The sequence below is a fragment of the Calonectris borealis genome, chromosome 16 (assembly GCF_964195595.1).
Source record: "Calonectris borealis chromosome 16, bCalBor7.hap1.2, whole genome shotgun sequence".
Lineage (NCBI taxonomy): Eukaryota > Metazoa > Chordata > Aves > Procellariiformes > Procellariidae > Calonectris > Calonectris borealis.
The window spans coordinates 21,609,988-21,633,611 of NC_134327.1; the positions used below are offsets into that span (position 1 = coordinate 21,609,988).

Consider the following 23,624-nt stretch of genomic DNA (forward strand, 5'->3'; position numbering starts at 1 on the left):
CTACGTTGAGCTCGTGATAGGAGTCGTAGGATATTTTGGGAAAATCAAGGCTTTTGTTTTTTGTTTTTTGTATTTAGTTTCTGCCTGCTGAATTCCTTAGTACAGGAGAGTTTTGCTTCCCTCTGGAAATCACAATGCTCTTCTTTTTATCTCATAAAAGAAGAAGGGACTGTTACTGCCCAACTGTGAAACCTAATCTGCTTCTAACAAATTTGTGGGCTCTGAGAAGTCAGTATTTTTAGGTCATCTTACTACACCCCAGAGATTAGAAAATCAGTATTAAAATATCTAAAGTAAAAGAGTTACTTTCTAAGATGAGATGATGAATTGAAATGATGGGAATAACGTATCTGCTGTCCCTCAATCTCCCTATATGATCCTGAGGCCTAAGAAACGTATAAATTACGTAGAGCTTTGGGGGGAAAAAACCCAAACCAGCAAACCCAATAAATGTAGGCTGTTAGACGAGGAGAATGGGGCTGGACTCTAGGTCACTCTGTGGTGGTACCAGGTGTCTGCACCCATCAGGTAGCACCCCTGTAACCCATCATAGGATTATCTTTCCCGAGCGTGTCATCTGGCTGCAGCTGCAGCACTCTCCCAGAAAGAGAAGTCTCTGCTAGTGAGAAGATACTGGGGACTTTACAAAATCAACCTTTTAATCTCCTCCTCCCCCCAGAGCCACACAGAAGGCAGGACGGACAGGGCTGTTGGTGTCATGAGCTCTCCTGGGGAACTGCTGAACTGTTACGTTCAGCGCCACATTTATCTGTTAAAAGATCTGCTGGTGTAACTCCTTGTAAAAGTCAAATCTCAACAGTGGTGAAAGTCATCGTAATGATCAGTTTTTCATCTCCCAAGATATCCATTGCCAAGGCTGGGGGAGGGAAGAGTAACTCATTTCTTGCCAGCAAGCAGGCATTTTCTAATTTGCCTCCTTCTCCCTCCGCTCCCCAAAATATGCTCGTTTTGGATCCATTGCTATTACAGTCTCCCTGGCTCCATGATGAGCCCATTAACGAACACAGCTGAACGGGGCAAGTAGAGGGGGAAGAGCTCACTGCTGTGATTTTTTTTCCTATTTTGAATGTGATCTCCAAGGACTGTCAGTCCGGGATCTGTTTGAGGACACTTTGCCCTTTCTTCACGAACTCCCTGTGTTGCACAGCCCAGTCCAGTGCGGTGGCCAAGGACCGTGGGCTCACTGGCCGCAGGAGCATCTGGCTAGTCTCCTCATTTCTCTGCTTGCCCGTTAGCTGCGTTTGGTCAGGGGTTTGGAAATTTGTACGGAGCTGCTCCTTTCCATAAGCCAAGCGTAAGCAGCGTGCTGTGGTCAGGATGACCAGTTTGTACAAACACCAGGGGTTTTCACAGCTCGTAAAGCCCCTGTGTTGTCCTGCATCTTCAGTATATGTAGGTCTAATAAAAGAAATGCCCCTTGGGTCATTTGCAGATGGATGTACACAAAAGACCTGGCTGTGTGCATTTGTCTTACTTTCTGTAGTACTCCATAACTCACGCAGAGTGAACCAGGAATATGGTACATTAATTCCTTCTCTGGGCATCGAGGGCTCACTTGTGGCCAAGAGATAAGGTGAGCGCAGCACACACCCATGCCTGCCCTTTTTTCTGAGCGATACTGGGTTATCTGGGATACCTGCCTGGTGGAGGGGGATGGTCTGACAGGGACACACATCCCTGAATGTAAATAAAGAAAATGAAATAAACATTTTCATTCTTAAAAAACTGGTTTCATCAGAAACTGGTTTGAAAATCATGTGGTTAAATGGGAGCCTCCGAGAAATCAGATGAGGAAAGAACTTGCTCGTATCAAACCTTGCACTGCTCCTATTCTAGAACAAGTTCCCTCCAGCGGCTGACTGAGGTCCTCTTCCCTCTGGATTTGAGCTCCACTGTCTCAGGGGACACCCTGAGGAAAACGAGTGTTTGTAGAGACCAGACCAACGTTGCAAGGCCATCGGAAAGAGCAGTTGCAGAATTCCTCCCTTGTCACACTGGATTCCTACCCGTTTTTGCAGCGGTAGCTGTATTTTTCAGGGCAGGCTCCTTGTAGATACTTGCCCTCCTGTCTCGCAGCTGCCTTCTTCCCACCACCAATCCAGAGCAATCCAGTAACACCACGGTTGGCGTTGGGAAGGGCCTGCCCTGTCACGAACTTGTCTCAGTCTGGTTTATCAAATGAGAAAGCCCAGGTGAGGCCAGGCAGCTCTGGGAAGGGGGCCGGTGGTCCGTTGACCACAGGTTGAGATCTGTTGAGTGAGTAACTTTGAATCTCGCTGATGAGATTTGGGAAAGGACGGACAAGCGTTGGATAGATGTTTCTTCTAATTGAATCAGCTCTCTCTTCCCTTCCCCTCTGCCATACTGGGTGGCTTAAAGATCTCTGTTGTGCTTGAGTGACAGGCTGTGTCGATATGTAGTTGCTTAGTAAGTTCATTAACCTGCAGCTAAATCCAGGCAATTGCTAACTCGAGCTGTTTTTATATTTAAGTGAACTGCATCTAATCTTTCCAATGTATTTTGCTGAGCATGTAATTAAATAAGCATGACCCTGCAGTCTTTGTTGTGAATGCTTCCTGTTTTATAATTATGATGATCTGAGAAATGTAATTAAGGGGTTCTTAATTTTCCATAATTGGTGGTACAGCAATTTAGACACAATTTACAATACTTTAAAAACTCACAAGTTAAATGTATCTGTATTTGGAGGAATATTCTGGAGGTATGCTTTTTGAAAATTGTAATAACTTCTGTCTCTGCTCTTCAAGGTTTTCGGATGTCATCCTGGCAACAATTTTGGCTACCAAGTCAGATATGTGTGGCAAAAAGTTTGAACTGAAGATTGATAATGTTCGCTTTGTTGGCCATCCCACGTTGCTGCAGCATGCCCTTGGGCAGGTATGGTGCGAGGTCTGCTCTGGGGACCTGCCGCCTTTTCAAACTGCCTGGCTTAGCTAGGAAACTTAGAATTCAGAATGTGCATGTTTGCTTTTGATCCTGTTTTTACTTCCTGACGCTCAAAGCTGTCTTTTACTTACTTCCACATAAATACAGCGAGTATCAAACTGAGGGAGCTGTGTCAGTGATTCACAGAAACCCCCTCCTGGTTGCTGTAGGAAAGCAGTGTGGGTAAAGAGCAGTAATGCTAAGCAGGCCAGCCCAAAAAGCTGTTTCTCACCATGTTAGTTATTGCAAGTTAGCTTTTTAGCACCTCTAATTAGCATGGCAGTTAAAAAAAAACCCCAGACCAAAAACCTTCACAAATGCTAGAAGCGACGTCAGCCTTGTTTTTAACTCTTTACTTTTAACTCTTACTGGTGCTGAAGATGACTCACAAGGCTCGGTTGGAATAGGTAGGATGTTGAAAGAGGTCTAAAATTTTCTTGTGGGTGAAGTCAGGCTGCTGTTTGCATTGAGACCTTGCGCCGTGGCCTGTGTTTTAGCTGCTTGGAATGAAAGCAGTTGCCACCCAGGCTATGGAAAAGGTCCTGCTTAAATCTAGGAAAGAACTTACATGCTTCTATGTGCAAAATATTCCCTGTCCCATTCCTTCTTCCTCATAGACTGTAAGAATGAACTAGGCTTTGGTAATTTCTGAATCCAACGTTGATATCTGTCACTGAGCTGCCTTGGTCTCATTTTTCATCAAATTTACTAAGTCATTCATTTTTTCAGGAAAAAAAATCTGCTCTCCAATTCTATCATCCTTGCTATCTATAATTAGAGGTGCAGATTGTTGGCAACTGCTGCTTGATATTTAGAGGACCAGACTGCTTTAATCCAAGTGAGGAGCTGGCCTCAAGCATCACCAGATGCTAGTGTTCCACTTTTGAAACTCAGTCTGAGGCTACAAGACATGTGACGGAGGATCACCAAGACTCAGTCCTCAAACGTTTAAGCTGTTTTGGAAGACAGAATTCAGGTGTCCCCAAGCTGTGCAAGTACCTCAGCAGCCCCAGACAAGGCAAGCAATGAACCAGGCCCAGGGTCTGTACAGGGACCCCAGCCAGGAGCAAAAGGAGATAGGACCAGAGACAGGGCTGGAGGATAAGGCTGCAATTACTTAACGAAGGGTCCAGCCAGGAGACAAGCTACCTACAACGACGTAGGTTGAAGGTCTATCCAGGAGGGAGGGCTGGAGACAGGCACACCTACAGGCCCTGGGCTGAGCTTAAATGGGGCTCCAGGGCTGAGCTTAAATGGAGCTCCTGGGTCATGGGCTAGCGTGTGTGTGGGGACCAGTTAGGGCTGGTCAGAGCCATTAAGACCTTTTGGTGCCCTCAGGGCCCTGACAGCGGTGGCCTGTTCTCTCACTGTATCAGATTCCTTTATTTTGCTAATCTCATCTGGAAGGTACAACTTCCTAAATGTGGTGTAAATGAGGCTGAAAATTTGTATTTGCATTTTTTCACCACGTATTATTATACTTTCTCTCCACTTTCCAGTCAGTTTTATCCTAATTGCATTGAAATGTCTCTTCATTTTCAATTTGTCTAAATAAAATTGCATCTGGGTACATAAACGAAGTTATAAAGTGCTCTAAACACTTTTTTGTTACTTCTTGTAGGATCTTCTTTTTGGGTGTGTCTTATCACCCCAGTAGGCACCTCAGAACTTGCTAGTGTCCAGAATCTTCTAGACGTGGCAGCCATCTCTGCTAGTTCATTTGAGTCTAAATCTGGGACCTTTTGCAGTTAGGAGGAAGCTAGATGGAGCTGCTTTCCCACGGAGCAAAGGCAGTGACCGGAGTAACCTGACGGTCTCCGGTTTGGGTTTCTTCGGAGTTCATACTGCAGTAAGTTAATCCACGGGATAGCTCAGCAAATTCTTACTCAGGTGAGATTCAGGAGTTACAAGAGCACGAATATTTAATCCTGTGTGCCAGACCATCTTTTATGTAGCAATATTCTGAATTCTTCAAATTCCTTCAGCATTTTCTTTTCCAGCGTAGTCTTTTCTTCTTTTTTCTGGACAAGAGGTGATATGAAATCTAGCCTGCATCCCACCTGATGTTAATGGTGGTAGTTTCTTTGATTTTAAGGAAGGAACAGGATCAGTCCCTACACTTGGAAATGCTTTTGAGTCTTTATTGAAGTTCACAAGACATCCTGGAACCTGTAACTCCAGAACAAATAAACACAGTAAATTGGCTTTACCACCCTCCCATCACTGCCTTTTTGATAGAACTTCACTTACACCTTAGAAAAAACAAAAATATGTATCGCTGCTTTTAGTTTCTCTAATTTTTAAGACTACTGAGTAAAAGCACTCTGACTTCGGAGTTCACTGCTGAGCAGTTCGTTGCTGATGCTCAGGACCTGTCAGGAAGGGTGGATGCAGCTCTGCTTTTGCCAGCTTCCCTGCGTTTGCCCCGTCGCAGACGCTGCATTAGCTACATATGCACATACGTTGGGTAGAGACCGAATGTGAGGTCAGCTGGGTGTTTGGCCTGGCGGGTTACAGCTGTTTCACCTGGGATTGGGTGGGTGTTCAGCAGGGAGCTTTGGGGGTGGCAGGAATGTCCTCTGGATTTTGTGCTCCATCTTGTGGCGACGCTGGCTCGATTGGGAGTGGTTAATCTCAGATGGGCAAATTCAACTTGCTGGTCTTGGCTTCCACTGTTCCTCCCCACCAGAAGGTCTGTACCTGCGTTAGGGAGGAAGCTCTCTGCTGCAGAAAGAATGGGGGGGGCTGGAGAATGTGTCTGAAATCCTGCAGGAAGGGAAAATCAAACCTTTTATTTTAATACTGCAGTTCTAGAGCATATTTTTTCTGATAAAAGCAACAGTTTGTAACATGACGCAATCCAAATGGGGATTTTAGGAAAGGAAAGAATAGGTGGGGCCTGGGATGAGAAATCTACAGATTTCTCTTTAGTTAATAATATATATGACAGTTGTGCTGAGGAATTTAAACCTAGGGTCCCTAATGATGCGAAAATGCAATAGTAAAGACACCTAGTAAGACTGCTGTCTTAACTGATACTCATTTCCATGGTCATGACCAAAACGCTTTGGTTTAAATCTTCACAGTTTCTCAGAAAAGGCAGTGTTGTAGAGTAACTGTGACATTTTAATTAAAAAATTAAAAGTTTTTTTTTTTTACAAGTCAAATTTGATGGTATAATTTGCTTTGTCTGCTCTCTTTTCTCAGCAAACTTGTTATTTGATGGAGTTAGGCTTTTCTTTTTTTTTTCTTTTTCCCTTTGTTACTGGATCCAACTGACAGAAGCCTATGTGATTTTTTTAAAAAATATTTTTCAGGTATCCAAAACTGATCCCTCACCAAAGAGAGAGATGCCCACTATGATTCTCTTCAACGTGGTGTTTGCACTAAGGGTAAGGCCTGTCTTCATTCCATCTGACAGTGGGATGTGCTTCGGATCTATAAGAGAATGCAGTAAGCTCATCTTCCAGTAATCTCTTGTAAAACATTCAGTGCCTGATTTCATTGGGATATTTTAATTTGAAACAACAAACCTAACCAATGTAGAATATGACACTGACAAGTGGGAAAGTTTTCCAGCCCAGTGGAAGATAAGTACAGTTGTTCTCTTCAGGACATTTTCTACAGTTTTTGGTTTTAAATACCCAGAGCGTAAAGGCATGCAAGAAACTTTGCAAACCAGATAATGAACCCAGTTGCAAGTCCTGTATGTGTCTTGTCTTCTGTTATTAGTGAGCTGGTAATCTGTGATTTTTCTAGACCCTGCAGTCGAGGCTTGTCAGCTAAGCTGTGCCAGAAGGCAGCCTGGGTCTGACGGTCCTGTGTGTCAGATGCCGCGCTCTGTACGTGACTGCTCTGCTCCTGCCCAGGACAGGACCAAATCCATGCAGCGGCACTAGCACGTTGCCGAGCCCTTGTGACTCCGTGCAGCTCGGACCTTGGTGGTCGTTCTGCTCCAGAGCAGAGGCAGCAGGCAGCGTGGGCAGTGGCTCGTGCTTGGCCAGCCTTAAGAGTCAGGTCCCCACCACGGCCTTGGTCAACCCAAGTTCGCTCAGTGCAGAGTCATTCAGAAACCTACTCTGGCTCAGAGCAGCACTGTTTTGAGCCCTTACTCATGCTGTATGATACAGAGACATGTGCCTTTGCTCAGTGCCTCTAGGCTTTTTTTATAATTAAATGGACAGTGTTTGAAAGCTGCCTCCTCTTAGCAATGAGATCACTGTAAAGGGGGAGTGCCGGGGAGCAGCGGCTGTGGCATTCTAAATGAGAAGAAGGTACAAATGAAGAGGAAGTAGGTTTTGATGTTCAGCAAGAACCTGGAGCAGATATGTAGTTTTTGCTTGGAATTTTTTTCGGGCCTACTCTATTGACAAGATGTTGGTATCTGTGTTAAGGGATCCTGGCTTGGCTAATTAGGTGGTATAAAACCCTAGAAATTTCATTATGTTCGAGCATTATTTGATTTCTGAGCTCCAGCTTTCTCTTCTCAGCCCACAGGTTGCATCTGTGGAGCCATCGTATTATTTTTGTGGCATGTACACACATGAAGAAACATTTTAAAATTCAAAAGAGGGAGTTGGAATAGCTGTCTTTATGGACGTGGTTGATTTTTTCTCAACTGGATAGAATGTCATCATTTAAAAGCCTCCAGCTCCCTGCTTGTGAAATGACCTTTTTTTTTTTTTCTTCCCCTTTTAGCACTAGTACTTTTCTTACCGCTGGCTTTCCAGTGGTGACTAACACGGACATGGCCACAGTCCGCATGGCTTGTCCTCAGTTGAAGAGCAAGGTTTCACAAGACAATTATCCCAGCAATCAGTCTGAAGCAAGGAAGAAATCGTTCACTGAGTTCTGCTGAGGATCCAGTGTTCTTGTGCTCTGGGACATTCTTAGGTCAGGAGTAGCTGAATTTGCAATACAGGAGTTGATTTTAGATTTCACACATTAAGAGACATTAGCTTGAAGAATTTTGTTGTTTTGGTGTGTTGGTAAAGCACCATGCTTTGGTTGTAGGTAAGCATGTGTAGACGCACATGCAAACACAAACACTCGTGCACATTGAGTCATGTGGAAGCAGAAGTGTTGAAACCAATGCTCCTTCATTCACAATATTGGAAGAGCTTGGTGAAGTGCAATGAAGACTATCTCTAGCCCACATTTTTCTAGAATCTAATTTCTAGTGGTTCTCCTAAGAAAACTTGCTTTTTTGCATTTTGGCAAAGTTGTGTGCGTAATGCAGCACTAAATCGTATTTGCCAAATGAGACACTCTTAGTTCATAGAGAGCTGTTAAGTTTCTGGAAAGTGCTGTGCAAGAAGCAAGTGGAAATTTTTTCCGAGCGTGGTGTAGTGCACTGCAGAGGGTGGGTGGAGGCATTCTGAGATAAAGATGAGAGTCCATCTGCAGTGGGCAGACAGAGCAGGCAAAGTCCCAAATGCTATAATCAGCACTGATCCTGCTGTGTTTAAGCTTCAGGGTTACCAACGTGTCGTGACTCAGCAAGAACAGTGCAATCCAAAAATGATGACTCACGGTTTGCTAGTTTACATGCCAAGTTATCACTTGCTAGAACCGTAAATTCCTTTAAATGTCTTAACAAACATGAAGCAGCTGCTTACTCAGGCTGGAGCCACCACGTCCACCCCCTTGTCAGCTGTACTTACACGATAGATTTTTCCAGCACTTTCATTCTGGGACTTGCACAAATGCGGTGTTAGTAATGGACCGTATTTGTGAAATGTTTGGGAGTGTAAATCCAAATTCATTCCGGTTTGGGATCAAATTGTTGATCATGTGCTGGTAATTCTCACCTAGTTACTGTCTTGTCAGTATATAAGACAAACATCAGTATAGCAACGTGGAGTGAATGGGCTATGTTAAAAGCACTGCAGTCCTTATACTCCCAGTGAATTTAACCTGAACATCGTGATATTCTGCCTCTTCAAATAGCTTGACGCTTTCTTTTCTCACTGTGTGAAACTGAGTTCTTTCGTCTCTCTGCTAGCAGAAGGCCCATTAACAACTGGAAAAAATAAACCAGATAGGAGTATCATACTCCAGGTGCTGTGTTCATTTGATGCACATAGACAAGCTTAGAAATCCCCGAGTCTTCTCTTCACCTTTGGACATCACTGAGCTTCTGCTTTGTTGCTGCGAGAGAAAATTCCTTTCTTTTGCCAATTGCTAGAGGCTGACTTTTGATACCTACTGAAGATAATTACTTTGATTACTTATCCATCACTGCAGTTCCATATATGTGATTGTGGCTGAATGACCAACCCCTTTCTTTTCTGTGTTGCCTGTAGGCCAATGCAGATCCATCTGTGATAAATTGCTTACACAACCTCTCCCGAAGAATCGCCATAGTCTTGCAGCACGAGGAGCGCCGCTGCCAGTACCTGACCAGGGAGGCCAAGCTGATCTTAGCTATTCAGGACGAAGTGTCTGCCATGTCAGAAAGTGAGTGCTGAGCTTAGCTTTGTGCAGGAATATGTTTGTCCAGGAGCACTTTTTCAGAAAAGTGCTGGTTGTGCCTTCTTACTTCTTTTGTGGCTGGGATCAGTATGAACAAGTTTTGGTGCTCTTTAGCATTCTGACAGCTTCTGACTGCATTTTGCCTCATCCAAGCTCACTATCCCTATGCAGAGATGTCAGCTTTAGAAGTAAAGTAGCTTGTTTACTTTCCTTGCTAGCTCAGTTCAGCGCGATCACTGGAGAATGTGCACTGACCCATCACGTTTGGATCTGCCTGTCAGGCTGAGATGGAAGAACTCATATGTAGCCTGCTTCACCCAACCTAGAGCAAGTTTCCCATGCTTTAATGCTGTGTCCTGAGTCACCAGACTTCTTGTGTGGAAACTTTACTCTTACATGTTGTTACCGTGGCTAGCAAATAGTTTCAGAGCATTTTTATAGACTGTACTTCAGAGCAATTTACTATAATAATATGCATTATTTAAGGTGAACTCTATCTGACAGTGATGCCTCATCTTGCTGCAAGCATTAAAAATTAAAACTAACGTATAAAAACAAAAACACTTAAAATCATCACTTGTCAAATTCACAGTTACATGTGCTTGACTGAGTTGAGGTTTAGGAGAAGTTGGCAATAATTCACCAGTATTATTTTAACACGTAACTTGAGTTATTGTAAAAGCTTTGAAAGATAATTGTAGATTAAAAAGGTATGGATTTTGTCCCTAAGATACTGGCTGATACCTAGTGGGGGAGGAGGAAACCCTCTTTGCTTTGAAATCAGTTGTTTGCTTGCTTGTTTTGAAAATTTCCGTAGCCACAGAAGGGCCACAGTCACCTTTTCATCACATCCTACCCAAGTGCAAACTGGCCAGAGATCTCAAAGAGACATACGACAGGTAAGTGGGATTTCCTTCCTAGCTCATAGTATGCTGCTTCTCACTGTAACCTCTTGGCCGTGTTCCTTAGGATATTATCCACCTCTTCATGCTGCTGACTCATTGGGATTTGGGTTTAGATCAGGTGGAGCAATGTGAAGGCTAGCTGTCAGGTGAAATGTTTGCAGAATTGCTATCCTAATCTTTACCTTGGTCTCCCTTTGGATATGTTACCGTTCTTAAAAGTTGGTGATGAGTGTCACAGCTTTAAAAATTATTATTTTCTTCCATAGTACAGAGGCACATAATGACAAGTGAATGGTAGAATTGGAAAGTGTCATAATATGAGTATCATATTGCTGTAGAAGTGCTCTAAACCTGCAGCTAAGAGAAAAATGCTGCATCTAGCACTGATGGCAAGTCAGATACTGCCCTGGCTTCATTTGGTTACACTGTGCATGTCTGGACAGTGAATTTGGATTAGGTGGTGAGACTTTCAGCAGAATGGAAAGTGTAACATGCTGTTTCTTGACTGGATTAAAAGTTCTGGCGAGGATTTCAAAGGAGTGTGGAGTTAGTGTTGAATTTCAGCAGGAGCCAGCACCAACCTCCTCCAGCGTACTTCTGCTCTGACCACTTGTCAGTGCTGACTCCTCACGCAGAGCAGACGCCTTCGTTCAGGACATGCGCTTGGTGAAAGACCTTGACAAAGGAGCACAGAAGGTTTTGGTGGGGAGGAAGATGATGTGGCCCTTGATTAGGATGTTTGTCAGGGCTTGGGAGAATTACTCTTCGAGTTCCCTGATTGACTGTGGAGCACATCGTATGATATTAGACAAACCCTTTAGCCTCCCTAGATTGCAGTTCCCCTTGTACAAAGGGAATAATCGCAAAGTCCAGGTAAGGCACTGAGAGCCTAAATAATTTAATGATTGCAAAGCACGTTAGAAAACTTCTAATAAGCTGTTCTTTGTTATGTTCAAGAGCTGTGAATTTCAGCTTGTTTGGAAGGAATGTTGTGTATTGTTCGATACAACTTGCGCAAAACCTGTACTAAACTTTAAAATAAGGCACTTTTAATGTAGCCTATAATTCTAATACTAAACTTCACCTACTACTTTTTTCTGTTCCTCTAGGGCTAGGTATTTGTGACTGGGCAAACCCTGATCTCATTTCCAAACATTTTGGTGACACAGTGACATCTTGTGGCACGTAGCTGTGACTGGAGGAACATATAGCCCAAGCTCTGGGGTGTGCTAATACGACCTTTCCATGACATAAGGAGGAATAGACTGACCGTGGAGAAACACACGTTGGTGCTGCCCCCAGATATAAGATAAGGCAGCGTCTCCCTCATTTAGGCGTTGTGAGCAGGAGAGAAGTGATGCAAGTTCTATTTTGACACTTTTGCATGACATTGTCATAAGCAAATGTAAGAAATAAGGTGTGGTAAAAATATAAAATCTCTGTGTATTTGATTGGAAAGCTCTATTTGAAGAGTAGTTGACAGTGTTGTTTGCTGGCTGGGTAATAAGGTGATGTTCTGCAGTATTTTTCCATTAATGCTTCATATGAGAGAATAGGAAATACGCTTATTACACCTGCAGTAGTACCTTGCCGGGCAGGCATAGATTTAAAATAATTTTTTGGTCAAGTAGAAGAAATGGTCTAGAAATAGGATTTTTATTCTGCAACTCCAAGATGAAGAACTCCTGAGTGGCAACAGCTCTGGAGTGAAGTCTGTGTGGTCTTTTATGAAATGAGGGTTAGTCACAAGTGACATGGGGCTGCAGAAAAAGCAAATAGATAAGAATGCATAACGTAAAAGTCCTGTCTGTAAGATGGGAACCAGTCCTGCTGAGGGTTGTAAATCCCCTGCTGTAATGAATACTGTACCCAGTTTGGGGCACCACATTTCAAGAAGGATTTGGGCCACCTAGAGAGCGTGGAGGAGTGAGAATGTCCTAAGGAAGGATTGAAAGATTTGGTCTGTTTCTTTTAGAGGAGAAAAGACTGCTGGGAACGGTAAGTCTTCAAATGCATGCAGTGACAATGTGCTGTTTTAAATTTATAGAGATTTCTGGCATAGCCTTTGGCATAGGGGAACAGCATAGTAAAGCGAGAGCGCACTTTGAATTGCAGATGGGAACCCAGCTCTCCATTTGAGATTCGCTCAAGGCAGCATTTCCTAGTGTCTGCTGATTTCTGCAGTTCTGAAATCTGAAGGCCTCCTGAATTATCAGGGTAGCTCCAGAGGTGCTGTCTAGCCCTCGGTCTCCTGTAGATGGTGCTGAGGTATTTCAGGCAAGACCCAACATGTCCCTTAGCAAGTTGGTTTGTACGAAACCACAATGTATGTATATAGTTCAAAACGTCCCTTGCATTTTGAATGAAATGCCCGTATTTTATAAAGCAGGAATCAATAGCCAGGTCATCTTGGCTGTAACGCTATTTCTGCTATAGTAGTGGGGTATTATTAAACTGACAGTTTAGAGGTAATCAACATCTAGTTCCTGGGACCTTTTTTGACTAATGGAAAAAACTAGGATGTTTCTTTTTGATTAGCTCAGAAAATAGATTTGAGTCTTTGTTTGTCTTGTCCCCAAACTCCAGCGTTGGTGTGGAACAAAAAGCAATGGCTTTAGGACCAGTTGCCAGTGCTTCCAGAGCTGACAAATTTACCAGTGTTACAATGGGCGTCTCTCTTAAGCCAGCGTTCAATTTAGGGAATTAAGACAGCTTTCACCAAGTTTTTTCTGCAACTGCAGATAATATGTTAGCTTGGTGTTAGCTAACTGCCTGCCTGTTTTTAGCAAACTTCTCTTAGCTTTATATTGGAAAAAAAGTGAAAGTATAGGGGGGGTTGGGGGAGGATTGCATTGTTTGTTTCTTCTTTTTAATACACAAAGAGCCTTTATATATTTTTAGCCTAGTGGGATTTGAACTAACTGGTAGATCTAGCCTATCTCAGCAACTCAGGGAGAAGTGGAATAATTATATGACATTTGATGATTTATTAAGATGTGATTTGTGTGGCTGTACTGTAAAATATAAACCAACTACGGTTATTTGACCAAAGGACGGTCAATGTGTCCTTTACAAGCAAATGTGAAACCATTTCGAAGCTCTAAGTAGTCACAACCTCTAGCAAAAATAAACAAACTCCAAAGCTACAAGCTCACCTCCACCAAACTAGAAAACATATTATTAATTTCTGATATAAATAGGATAGACATAAAATGAGGTGTGTGTATGTAAGAATTCATAACTCTCTTAGAAAATACGAGGCGGGATTGTCTTTCTTTTGCCAATAGTTATGAAAGAAAAAAAAAGGCTGCAATTCTGTGGGATACTGGCCAACTTTTGGGTTCCCATTTTGGGCAGTGGCTCACAGTCGCTGTTGAGGGCAAACCAGAATAGAGCAAAAGAGCAGTGATATTCCCAAAAATGTTCCCCAGCTTCCTGCAGCTCTGGAGGTGGTTTCTGTATATTCAACAGCCTTCAGCTGATCTCACTTCCCGGAATTAGTCCCCGATCCTGCAAGCCAGAGTAAATATTTAATCACAGCATCCTCTGATAAGGAGGTCCATGGCTTAACTAGTTTCTGTGTTTCTTTCTATTTCTTTTGAACTTTGCTCCTTCTAGTATCATGAGATGTCTCATAGGTCTTATGATGGAGAGACGTTAAACAACTTTTTCCTATTTACTTCTCCCTGTCTCAATTTTAGACTATGATATCCCCTCTCAGTATCCTAATCCCTCACCATGTACCCCTCAGTATCACTCATCAGGTATTATCTAACTAGAGATTTAAAAAAAAAGTGTTGAAACTAAGTTTTCATGGGATAAAATGGATCTTTGAGGGTTTAACAGCCAGTTAGAATGTGGGGAATGAAGCTATTTTTGCCCAGTTACTCTTGACTTCTGTGGGAAAAAGGAAAAGTTGCAGCAAGGTCTCTGGATACCAGTTAACTGTCTGATAAGACAGCAGATGAAATTCAGTATAGATAGACGTAAAGCAATGCATGTAAGGCCAGCTAGCCCTTATATAGTAGGTAACTGCTCTGAAAAGAGCTTTTGGAATTACAGCAGATAGTTTTAGTGAAAAAGGCAACTCAGTGAAAAATCTCAGGGTGCAGTAACACTGCGAAAAATCCCCATAAAGTGTGAAGAGTAGTTAGGAAAGGAGCAAAGAACAAAAGAGAGCTTTCCGTAGATTCCCAGTGTACCTACTGCACCTTTGAATGCTTTGTGCAATTCTGCGTTTCCTATCAGGGGCTAAAACTGTGTCCCTGAGGTTCACGGCATGCAATGCAGCCGATGCAGTGTTCTCACCTTCCTGCGCCTTCCCGGACTGTTTGCTCTGCAATTTTAGGTGGTTAAGAAGAATGAGGTAGGATTGGAGCTAGCTGACTCCCTAATGTGAAAACTTGTTTTCTTGGTATTCTCTTCTCTTGCTGGTTTTTGCCATTCTGCTTCTGCCCCTAAAAGAAGGTGGCTTCTAGGTCTGCTGGTCCCCAGCCAAAGAGCTTGGGGCCAGCTCATGGAAATTTGTGAGGCTCACAGTAAAAAGCTTGCTAAATAGATGACTTCATGGAGAATCCGTAAAAATTAAGGCAAATGTGGATCCGAACTTCACTTTCTGTGACTTGACTATATCTCGTGTTGCATGAATCTTTGTGTATGTATTGGTGAAATTATTTAACTCTGTTGGCTGACTAGGGGCAGTCGCATACGTTGCTGCTGGAGGATGTAGCTTATTCCTTGTCAGATTATTAGAGACTTAGATCATTTTCCATCCAAGGCGGGGCAGGTGAAGGAGAAATCATATACATAAAGCTGTAATGAAGGCTTGAAATTGTACAGTTGAATGCAAATGTAGAAGAGTGAAATTAAGATCCAGTTCAGAACTGAAAATCTGGTTTTCTTGTCGTCTTTAATTCTAGGCTCTTGCTGTATAGTGCACTGTAGACAAAATTATGGTGTGGAGAGTGTAATTATGTAATTAAAGCTCCTGCCGTGGTGCGCTTGGACCAAAGAATGAAAGGAACAACTGTATTTTTTTCTGTTTCCTGAATGTTAAACTATGCAGGGAAAATATCCCTGCAAATGTTTCATGTTTTCGTGTCTCTCTGCTTCTTTTCGGTAACCTGTTTTAACAACCCCAATAGCTTTCAGGTAGCCTCGTAACTCACTTGTCCCATCCATTTATTGTCGTGTTTTCTCTTGTGAGTGTTTGGCCCGGTAGATAGTGTGGATAATTACTGCTTCAGGGTGCCTTTTACCTTCATCTATTTTGAGAGAATCCAGCTTTATCTGTCAATTGGTGTATGTCTGGTGGGATAAGCAGTGTTACTGGAGTTGCAGCATTTAGTGCAAGAAAAACGGAGGTGTTTGCTGTGCTTTGCATGTTCCTTCAGGGTTTGGAGCCTCTGATCAGATGTGAGCTGGTAGTGCCAGAGAGACAGTGAATTCATCCTTGCAGTTCCTTTTGAAAAAAGGAAAACATATATAGTATCTGCTCCATTTGCAACTTGAAAAATTGATTTTTTTTTTGGAGGTCAGTGCAAGATTTGAGAACAAAACCGTGGCCTCTGCTTTGGAAAAGCATTGTCTGCAGTGAGATTTTCCCTAATGGGTCCGATCATGCACGAGGCAGGACGGGATCGTGTTTGCTCTCTCACCACTCTGTTGTGGTTTGGTGAATAGTTATACCGGCAGCCAAAGCTACCCAATGTTTTTGTGTTAAAGCTGAATTTTCAGGTCTCTCTAAACCCTGTATACAACCAGATGAACTTGAAAAAGAGAATGTTACTTTGTGGCCTACAACTGAATGCTAGGTATAAATGTTTAAATCACCACATAAAGAGTTTCCAAGACATGTATTTGCTCCTGGACTGTTCCTGGCATGTTTTTAAATCTGTTTTGTGCAGAGGGGAAATTTGTGGGCGTTATCGACACAAAAGTCATATTGCGAGTCTCAGCACACTTGAATTTAAAATTCAGACTGGAATTTTCACAGTGCAAACTTTGAAATTTTATTTTAGGCCAAAAAAAAAATTCTTTTGGAACAAAGTTTAAAAATCGAAGGACATACTGAGAAATTCAGCTCTCTGGCGTAGACAAGATTAGCTGTTGCTTAAGACTGATTTGCAAGTTTATATATGTTCCTAACCCAATATACACGAAAAGATGCGGTGGGCCTTGCCCCCCCCTCCCTGCTGGGTCCCACTGCCTCTAGCAAAGCTGCGCCCAGGCCCGCGGGCTGGGCAGCGTTGTCAAGGTTTGCAAGGTGGTGCTAGCTTAGCTCCTTATGGTATGTTACCCTTATGGTATCTTTACCCATTTTTAAATAAATACAGTTACCTTCCTAGCTATATTTCATCTGTTGATGGTGGTGGTGTTGGGTTGACGGTTGGACTCGATGATCTTAGAGGTCTTTTCCAACCTTAATGATTCTATGATTCTATGTGGTCTAGATTTACAGACTTCTGTAAAACTACCTGAATGATGCTCATTGCTCTAATCTCCCAGCTTTCTGTTTTTTTCAGTAAAAGAGGCTTATAGTTGCTTTCAGGCTGAACATGAGGGTCAGACTTCATTGTCATTCCTGAGATGTCCATCATTTCCACTCCAGTCCTGTTGTCTGAAGTCAGCTTAAAGGCTTAGCTTAGTCCCTGTGGTTTCCTAGAATGAAGAAACCATTTAACAAGCATATTTGTGATTTCATGTGACAAGCAGGAGCAGGTTAGTAGGGAAGAAACAACCTAAGCAGAACCGAAGGAGTCCGTTACTGTGGAAATGTGCTGCTCGTAAAAACCCCTTGCCCAGTACAGACATCTCCTTTTCTTTTTCCTTGGAGAGGAAAATGGAAGTTGGAGGTGAAAACGTTGTGCCCAATTCATCTTTGCCCTTTGCAGCTCTGGTCTAGGGAATTTTCCAAGTGCTTTGCAGTAGATCTTCAAGAAACTCTTTTAACTTGAGATACTGCTGCAATGTTAAGAGCAGAGGGAGCAGAAGATCAGTGGGGTGAAGTCTTTCAAATCCCCCCAAAGCCTCGTAGGGGATAATGCTCTGTAAGTCCAACTTAAGGAGGCCCTTGCAGCAAGGAATCAGCTGGTCCTCAGCCAGTCTGGGGATAGACAGGGTACATTCAGTCTTTTCTTGTCCTGGTGTGATTCCTATGCAGGGGTGAATCTGGACCACTATTTTCATTTGTTATACGTGGTAAATGCCGTATGTACTTATTTTCTTCCTATTTTAGTCTCTGCACAACAGGGGTGGTCCGTTTACATATCAACAACTGGCTGGAAGTGAGTTTCTGCCTGCCTCATAAAATCCATTATGTTGCCACAAACTTTATACCCCCTGAAGCAATTGAGAGAAGCCTGAAATCTATCAGGTAAGAACAAGCTCCGTCCTTCAGCGTGTGGCTGGTCCTTCCTCCAGTTCCAGGTGTGGTGCCGCAAATGGCTGTGCTGGAACAGCGGGGGGGTGATGTGACACTGAGCTGTAGTGGTGGTGGGGGCATGGGCTGAGACAGGGCTCCCTGAAGCTGATGCTGAGGTACCGTGATGCTGCTGGAGACGTGGCGATGTGAAGCCACAGCCTTTACGTTAAGATTAGGTGGTTGTACTGAGGTGATGCTGCAAGAGAGGTCTGCACTGTTTCCAATCAGAGGAATCCTGTGTTCATTTTAATCTGTTGACCCAGAAGTAATTTTGCTTCTAGAAGAAAGAGAGCCGAGGCCCCATGATATCTTATTTCCTGCTCTCCATGTTTACAGTTTTTTACTTGCAAAAGTAACTAATTCTTGCTTTTTTCCTTTTTTCTACTCCATTCTGTATTTCAGTAATGCAGATGAGCAATTTTCAGACTAGTTCTCCAGGCTTAATTGTATGCCAGCACAGTGCAGTCATTTTTTTCTAGTCACTGGGGCATCCAGTTACCACATAACCCTCTATCCCCTTTTTATGGGGAGCATCTTATCTTGTGACATAAAAATAAGCTTATTCTGAACCCACTTACAGCAGAAGGATGATATTAGAAGTTTTTTACTAGTAGATTGACCCCAGGTATCATGGTCTGGGAATAACTGAGCCTTCAGGAAGAGTTGCAGTTTACTGTGCAAATGTATTCCTTTTTTTCTGCAGGCCTTACCATGCCTTATTACTTTTAAATGATGAGAAGTCATTGCTTAATGAGCTCCCATTGGACTGCTCTCCTGCCCTAGTGAGAGTAATTAAAACTACCTCTGCTGTGAAGAATTTGCAGCAACTGGCTCAAGATGCTGACTTGGCATTGCTGCAGGTACGGGGGAGCTGTCAGCGGCAGCTGAAATTCTTTTAATTCGCGAGGCATTTTCTCTCTGTGTGCCAGTGGGTTTCAGTGGTACATGAGCACATCAGCTCTCTCAGCGTGAGCAGAGTGCACAGAGAAAGCGCGAGCCTTAGAGCATGGAGAAAGCTTGGAGAGACGAAGAGCAGCGGTGCAACGATGGTGCTTGACAGTCCTGCAGCCACACCTGAATCACAGATTGCTGTGGGGTAGCAGGGGCATCTGGAGCTCTCTAGTCCACACCACTGCTCAGAGCAAGTCCATTAAAGCAGGCTGCTCCGGAACTTGTCCGTTCAAATTCTGAATACCTCCAGGGATGGAGATCCCTGGGCCCTGGTCCAGCATTTGACCAGATATCTTTCTTCATATCTAATGGGAATTTCTCATCTTCCACCTTGTGTGTGTTGCCTCTCGCCCCGTCCCTGTGCCCCTCTGAGAAGAGTGGCCCTGTCTTCTCTGTGTCTTCCCATCAGGTAGTTAAAACCAGAACAAATACTGCTTTTGACTTATGTCACAGTGGTCTGTCTTGGTTCTGATGTCTTTGTGCAAAAGGAGGCATCCAAAATGCAAGTGAAAGCTTACAGCTGCCATGGCCAAATACTGCTGCTTTCTCTGGATCTGCCAAGATCTTTTCTGTTAAAGAGCTCTGAAAGCCTGTGCAAATCTACCTATTGATTTTCCGTAGTACACTAGTGCACGGATTTTGCAGAGTCCTAGGAAGAAGCTCTAGTTTAGGCTTGGGCAATAATTTTGAGCCAGCCTCTCCAAGGCAGCAGCTCTTTCTGAATGCCTTTCCAATATTGACGACCAGATTTCCAATCTGAATTGCTCAAGGTGATGTGACGAGCCCTTGAAAAGGGAAATTTGTGCCAGTGGAGGAATGAGACTCTGGCAATCACGTGAGATGCAAGGTTACTGAGAGACCGCTGCGGATGACTGCGGTCGTTGTGGCCCTTTGCTTGTCGGGCCTGATGATTATATTCAATTATACTGGAGAGGGGGGAGCCACTCCATGCATCCCAGGGATGCGATCTATGCTCTGTGTGACAGGGGAGAAGAACACGGCTTGTCATCTCAGATGCTCCTGATAGTAGCTCCGCGCCTTCTCTTATTCGAGGGGAAAGGTCCTGTTTTGTAATAAAATCTCCAGGTCTGCTTACAGTGGTCTGTGGTGTTACTTGGCCTTATGTAGCTATGGGATGAACTCTGGAAATTCCCTACTGCTTCTGTAGTTTTGTTCTCCACAAAAAAGCAAAGTTAAATGCATCTAATGATACAGGCTGGATTTTATGTCTCGTAGACGCTATTTATGTGGCTCTTCCACAGCCATTAACAACCACTGACTTGTTTAACACATTAAAATACTTTGTGTAACTCATTACTGAAATATCTCAGTGCATTAAAAAGGCAGTGTTGATTTCCTTTATGTTTGTGTCATTGTAGAGGCTGATTGTTTTGTTTTATTTTTCGTCTATAACACTTAATGCATTTTGTGCATAAACAAAAATAGGTTTTTTGGGCATGAAAAGTAGTTAAACTTCAATTGATACAGTTTGAAGAAATTCTGTTACAGCAGGAAATACTACGTTGCTTAGAAATGTGAAGTGAACCTCTGGAAATTCATAACCTTGCCAAATGCTTTTTGATGTGCCACATGTTATATTAAACCCTGAATTTATTCTGAAGGCAGGGTGAAAGGGTGGAACATTTTTCTTTCATTTCAGCTCAAACAAGACTTTTCTGTCATTGTATGGAACTCTTGCTGAGAGTTTGAGTTTTGCTTTTTTGCTCTCCTTATTTTTCCCTGTTTTCTCAATGCAGGTTTTCCAGCTTGCTGCACATCTCGTTTACTGGGGAAAAGCAATTATTATTTATCCGCTGTGTGAAAACAATGTCTACATGCTTTCTCCAAACGCCAGTGTCTGTCTGTAAGTAGAAGGAAAATGAGTGACTGTAGCCAGAAAGTGGTGAGAAGTGCAGATCTGCTTTCCTTCCCTGTCTTCCTGGATACAGGGTCTTTCTTCACGTATGAATTTGTTGAGACTGTACAGAACACAAACCATTACATGTGCCCGAACTTGCAAAGCCATGTAGGAGTTTGTGTGCAGTAGGGAGGGCATCACAGCAGATCAATACGCTTGTGCAGTGATGTGGGCCTTGGAAGCAATATTTACCCTGTGGAGCTATTCTTAGTATTTTTAGTACGTTTGCTCACTGAATGTCCAGATCAGAAAGGCTGTATGAGCCATATGCAATACAGAAACATTTACAAAACAAAATACTTTATGATTAAGTTAAATCAATGAGTGTTTCGTAGGACTATCTGTGTATCTGGCACACAGCATCACCTGTAATAAATCAACATCAAGTCAGGGTAGTGTTGCTGTCGCTATTGCATTGTTTCGTGTGACGGCATTTTATACCAAAAGGCCTTCTTGCAGACAGAAGGCAATGCGGACGTTTTGAGAGCAGGCAGCGGCAATGCAAGGAAGATGTGGAGGCAGTGGTGGGTATTTTTGCTCTGTTGAAGATTGGCAACCCTTTCTGTGTTGGATTTTGAGACGTTTTTAGAGTCTGTGTTGGAACTCAGTTATAGGAAAACAGTTTTAAATCAAAACTTCTGTGATGGAAGTATAAAAATAGGGCTGGAAGGGACCTTGAGGTCATTCAGGAACAACTGTGCCTGTGTCATATATGGTAGTGCTGTTCTTTAAGACCTTTGTAGATGGAAATCCTAAGACAGACAATTTTCCTAATATTTAACTTGACTCTCCCTTAATTCTGATCAGTCATATTGCTTGTCCTGTTAGCATAGGCAGGGAGAACAGTCACATCTGCAGCTGCACTTTGCATATTCAAAGATTGTGCGTATATCCTGCCCATCCCTGTCTTCTCTTGACTGCCCAATCCCTGTTCCTTTGATCAGAGGCTGCGCAGGTCTAGACTTTTTATCATTTTTATTTTTCTCCTCTGGATTCCCTCCACACCTTGCATAATGTACTGGAGCTGCATGTAACGCCAAGATGAAAGTGCATACGCTTCTTGCTTACTTTTGCAGGATGCAACATGCCATAAACTATCCTTACTGTTTTTCCAGATCACAGAGAATATTTCATTTGGGAATTGGCACTTCTGTAATGCTTAAATGGATAAATGTTATGCTGACCAGGAATATAAAACTGATTTCTGCCTTTACCTCTTTTCTGCAGTTACTCTCCATTAGCAGATGCGTTTTCTTGTCAGTTCCGGGGCCACAACCTGCCGTCGATGCTGTCCAAGTTCTCCCTCCCAGTGTCGCTCTCAGAGTTCAAGAATCCGCTCGCGCCGCCTGTTCAGGAGGTGAGATGGGGAGTGTACATGAGCTCCTCGTTCTCCTGCTAATGAGAACAAGGAATGGTGTTGCTTTTGGAGTACCTAGTCAGGAACCTGCTATTGCAGGTTTAGAAGTTGCCAATTACTGTGTTTCCAACCATATGATTTGTGGTTTCATATCCACATGCCAAAAAGCTGTGGGGATGTTCAAGGTGAAGCTCTGTGGATGCTCTGTGCTAGCAAAGCACAATCCTAAAAGAAAAATCAGAATGTTTCTTTTCCTTGAGTGGTATAGTAGGTAAAACTGAAACTCCATTTGGTCTGCTGAAAACTGTCATAAATTAGTAGGGCTGAGTGCAAGTCTGTGGATTCCTCACAATCACATTTAATTTTATTATATTCCATCTGCTTTAAGTTCACAATCTGGTTATAAAAGCAAACTGTGTATTCACTTAGCTTTTGATATGAAACTGGAATTGTTTAAAGGCTGTTACAGGAAGTAGACTCAGCATGTAGTCAACAGGAGTCCTTGTGTTACAGCATTAGCATTTTAATGTTCAGATTTCGGATAATAATATACGGATTTTGGATTTGTGTGATGTTGTTTTGCTTACACATAGATCGTGGCTTGCAGCATTTCTGGGAACGGTGAAATGCAAGAAAGAGCTCAATAATGTGAAGTCTCCTGGCTGACACATGTTCCCAGATAAAGAAGCTTGGACCTCTGAACACAGCTCATTGTGGCAAAAGGAGCATAGGCTGATTTCTTGTAGCGTTGTTTGCTAGCCTTCATACTTGGGTGACTTGCTGGCTATATGAATTTAGCCACTGTTCAAATATCCGGAAGATTAACCGGGCACAATTGTGAGAGAAGAATTTGTTGTAATTACAGGTTGGCAGAGATTATGATAACTAATGATGTAGCCTCAAATGCCAATAGTATGTACTGGTCAGCTGCTACCTTGGGAGGCAGGGGAAGAGCCGTGACTACCATTTTGTCAGTACTTCATTGTGGTTACAGACAAATCTGTCCCCTGAAAATTGAAGCTGAATTAATAGCATTAATTTTATTCTAGCAGCAGTAGCTTCAGGAGGCATTCTTACTCTCATTCTTACTCTTTTTAAAATTAATTACTTGCCTTAATACTTCTTCAATACTTCTGGTTGTTCTCAGATATCCTACTTTTCTTCAAAATACACAAATAAAGTGTGCCACTTACTGCTGCAGTTATACTTTGAAACAACAGTGAGCGATCAATGTTTACCAGAGCCGTTGCATGCTAAAATGGCTCTTTTGGAGTGTGCATCTCCTCTCGGATGCTCACCTGTCCGTGGTGGGGCCCTAACGGTCAACAGCACGGCTTGTTTTCATCATCCTTTCAGCGTGTATGGAAGGATGAAGGATGATGCTGTGAAAAAGCTATGGAAGTGCCTTCTGCAGTCTGGAAAGGGGAGGTGAGAACTGTGGTTGCCGAAGACTCGGGGCCACATTGGCAAGACATGTGCATGAAGAGGAAGCAGACCGCACTGGTGGGCTGTTGTGAGTCATGGCGAGCTTCTTTTTGATAAAGCTAAGCATGACAGTTCCTGGGGGAGTTTAGACTAGAGGGAGGTTTTTTAGATGTTTTCCTATCAGTACATTAATGTAGGAAAAGT

At 43.0% G+C, this 23,624-nt stretch overlaps 1 protein-coding gene across 16 annotated transcripts in view; it reads left to right on the plus strand.

The window, feature by feature from the left end:
* NPRL3 (NPR3 like, GATOR1 complex subunit) overlaps nt 1-23,624 on the plus strand; it is a 47,409-nt gene that overhangs the window by 7,871 nt on the left and 15,914 nt on the right. For 10 of the 16 annotated variants that reach the window (XR_012676206.1, XR_012676205.1, XM_075166001.1 and 7 more), the window contains 8 exons: nt 2,790-2,919; nt 6,285-6,359; nt 9,273-9,426; nt 10,259-10,340; nt 17,584-17,721; nt 18,473-18,629; nt 20,478-20,584; nt 21,866-21,995. Coding sequence is in view for 13 of the 16 variants with exons in the window: in XM_075166001.1 (XP_075022102.1) it covers nt 2,790-2,919; nt 6,285-6,359; nt 9,273-9,426; nt 10,259-10,340; nt 17,584-17,721; nt 18,473-18,629; nt 20,478-20,584; nt 21,866-21,995 (973 nt within the window). In the remaining 3 variants the exon portion in view is untranslated. Of the gene's footprint in view, nt 1-2,789; nt 2,920-4,712; nt 4,858-5,563; nt 5,660-6,284; nt 6,421-9,272; nt 9,427-10,258; nt 10,341-17,583; nt 17,722-18,472; nt 18,630-20,477; nt 20,585-21,865; nt 21,996-23,624 lie in introns of those variants that run through there. The other 6 variants (XR_012676207.1, XM_075166004.1, XM_075166011.1 and 3 more) reach the window with 5 other exon arrangements.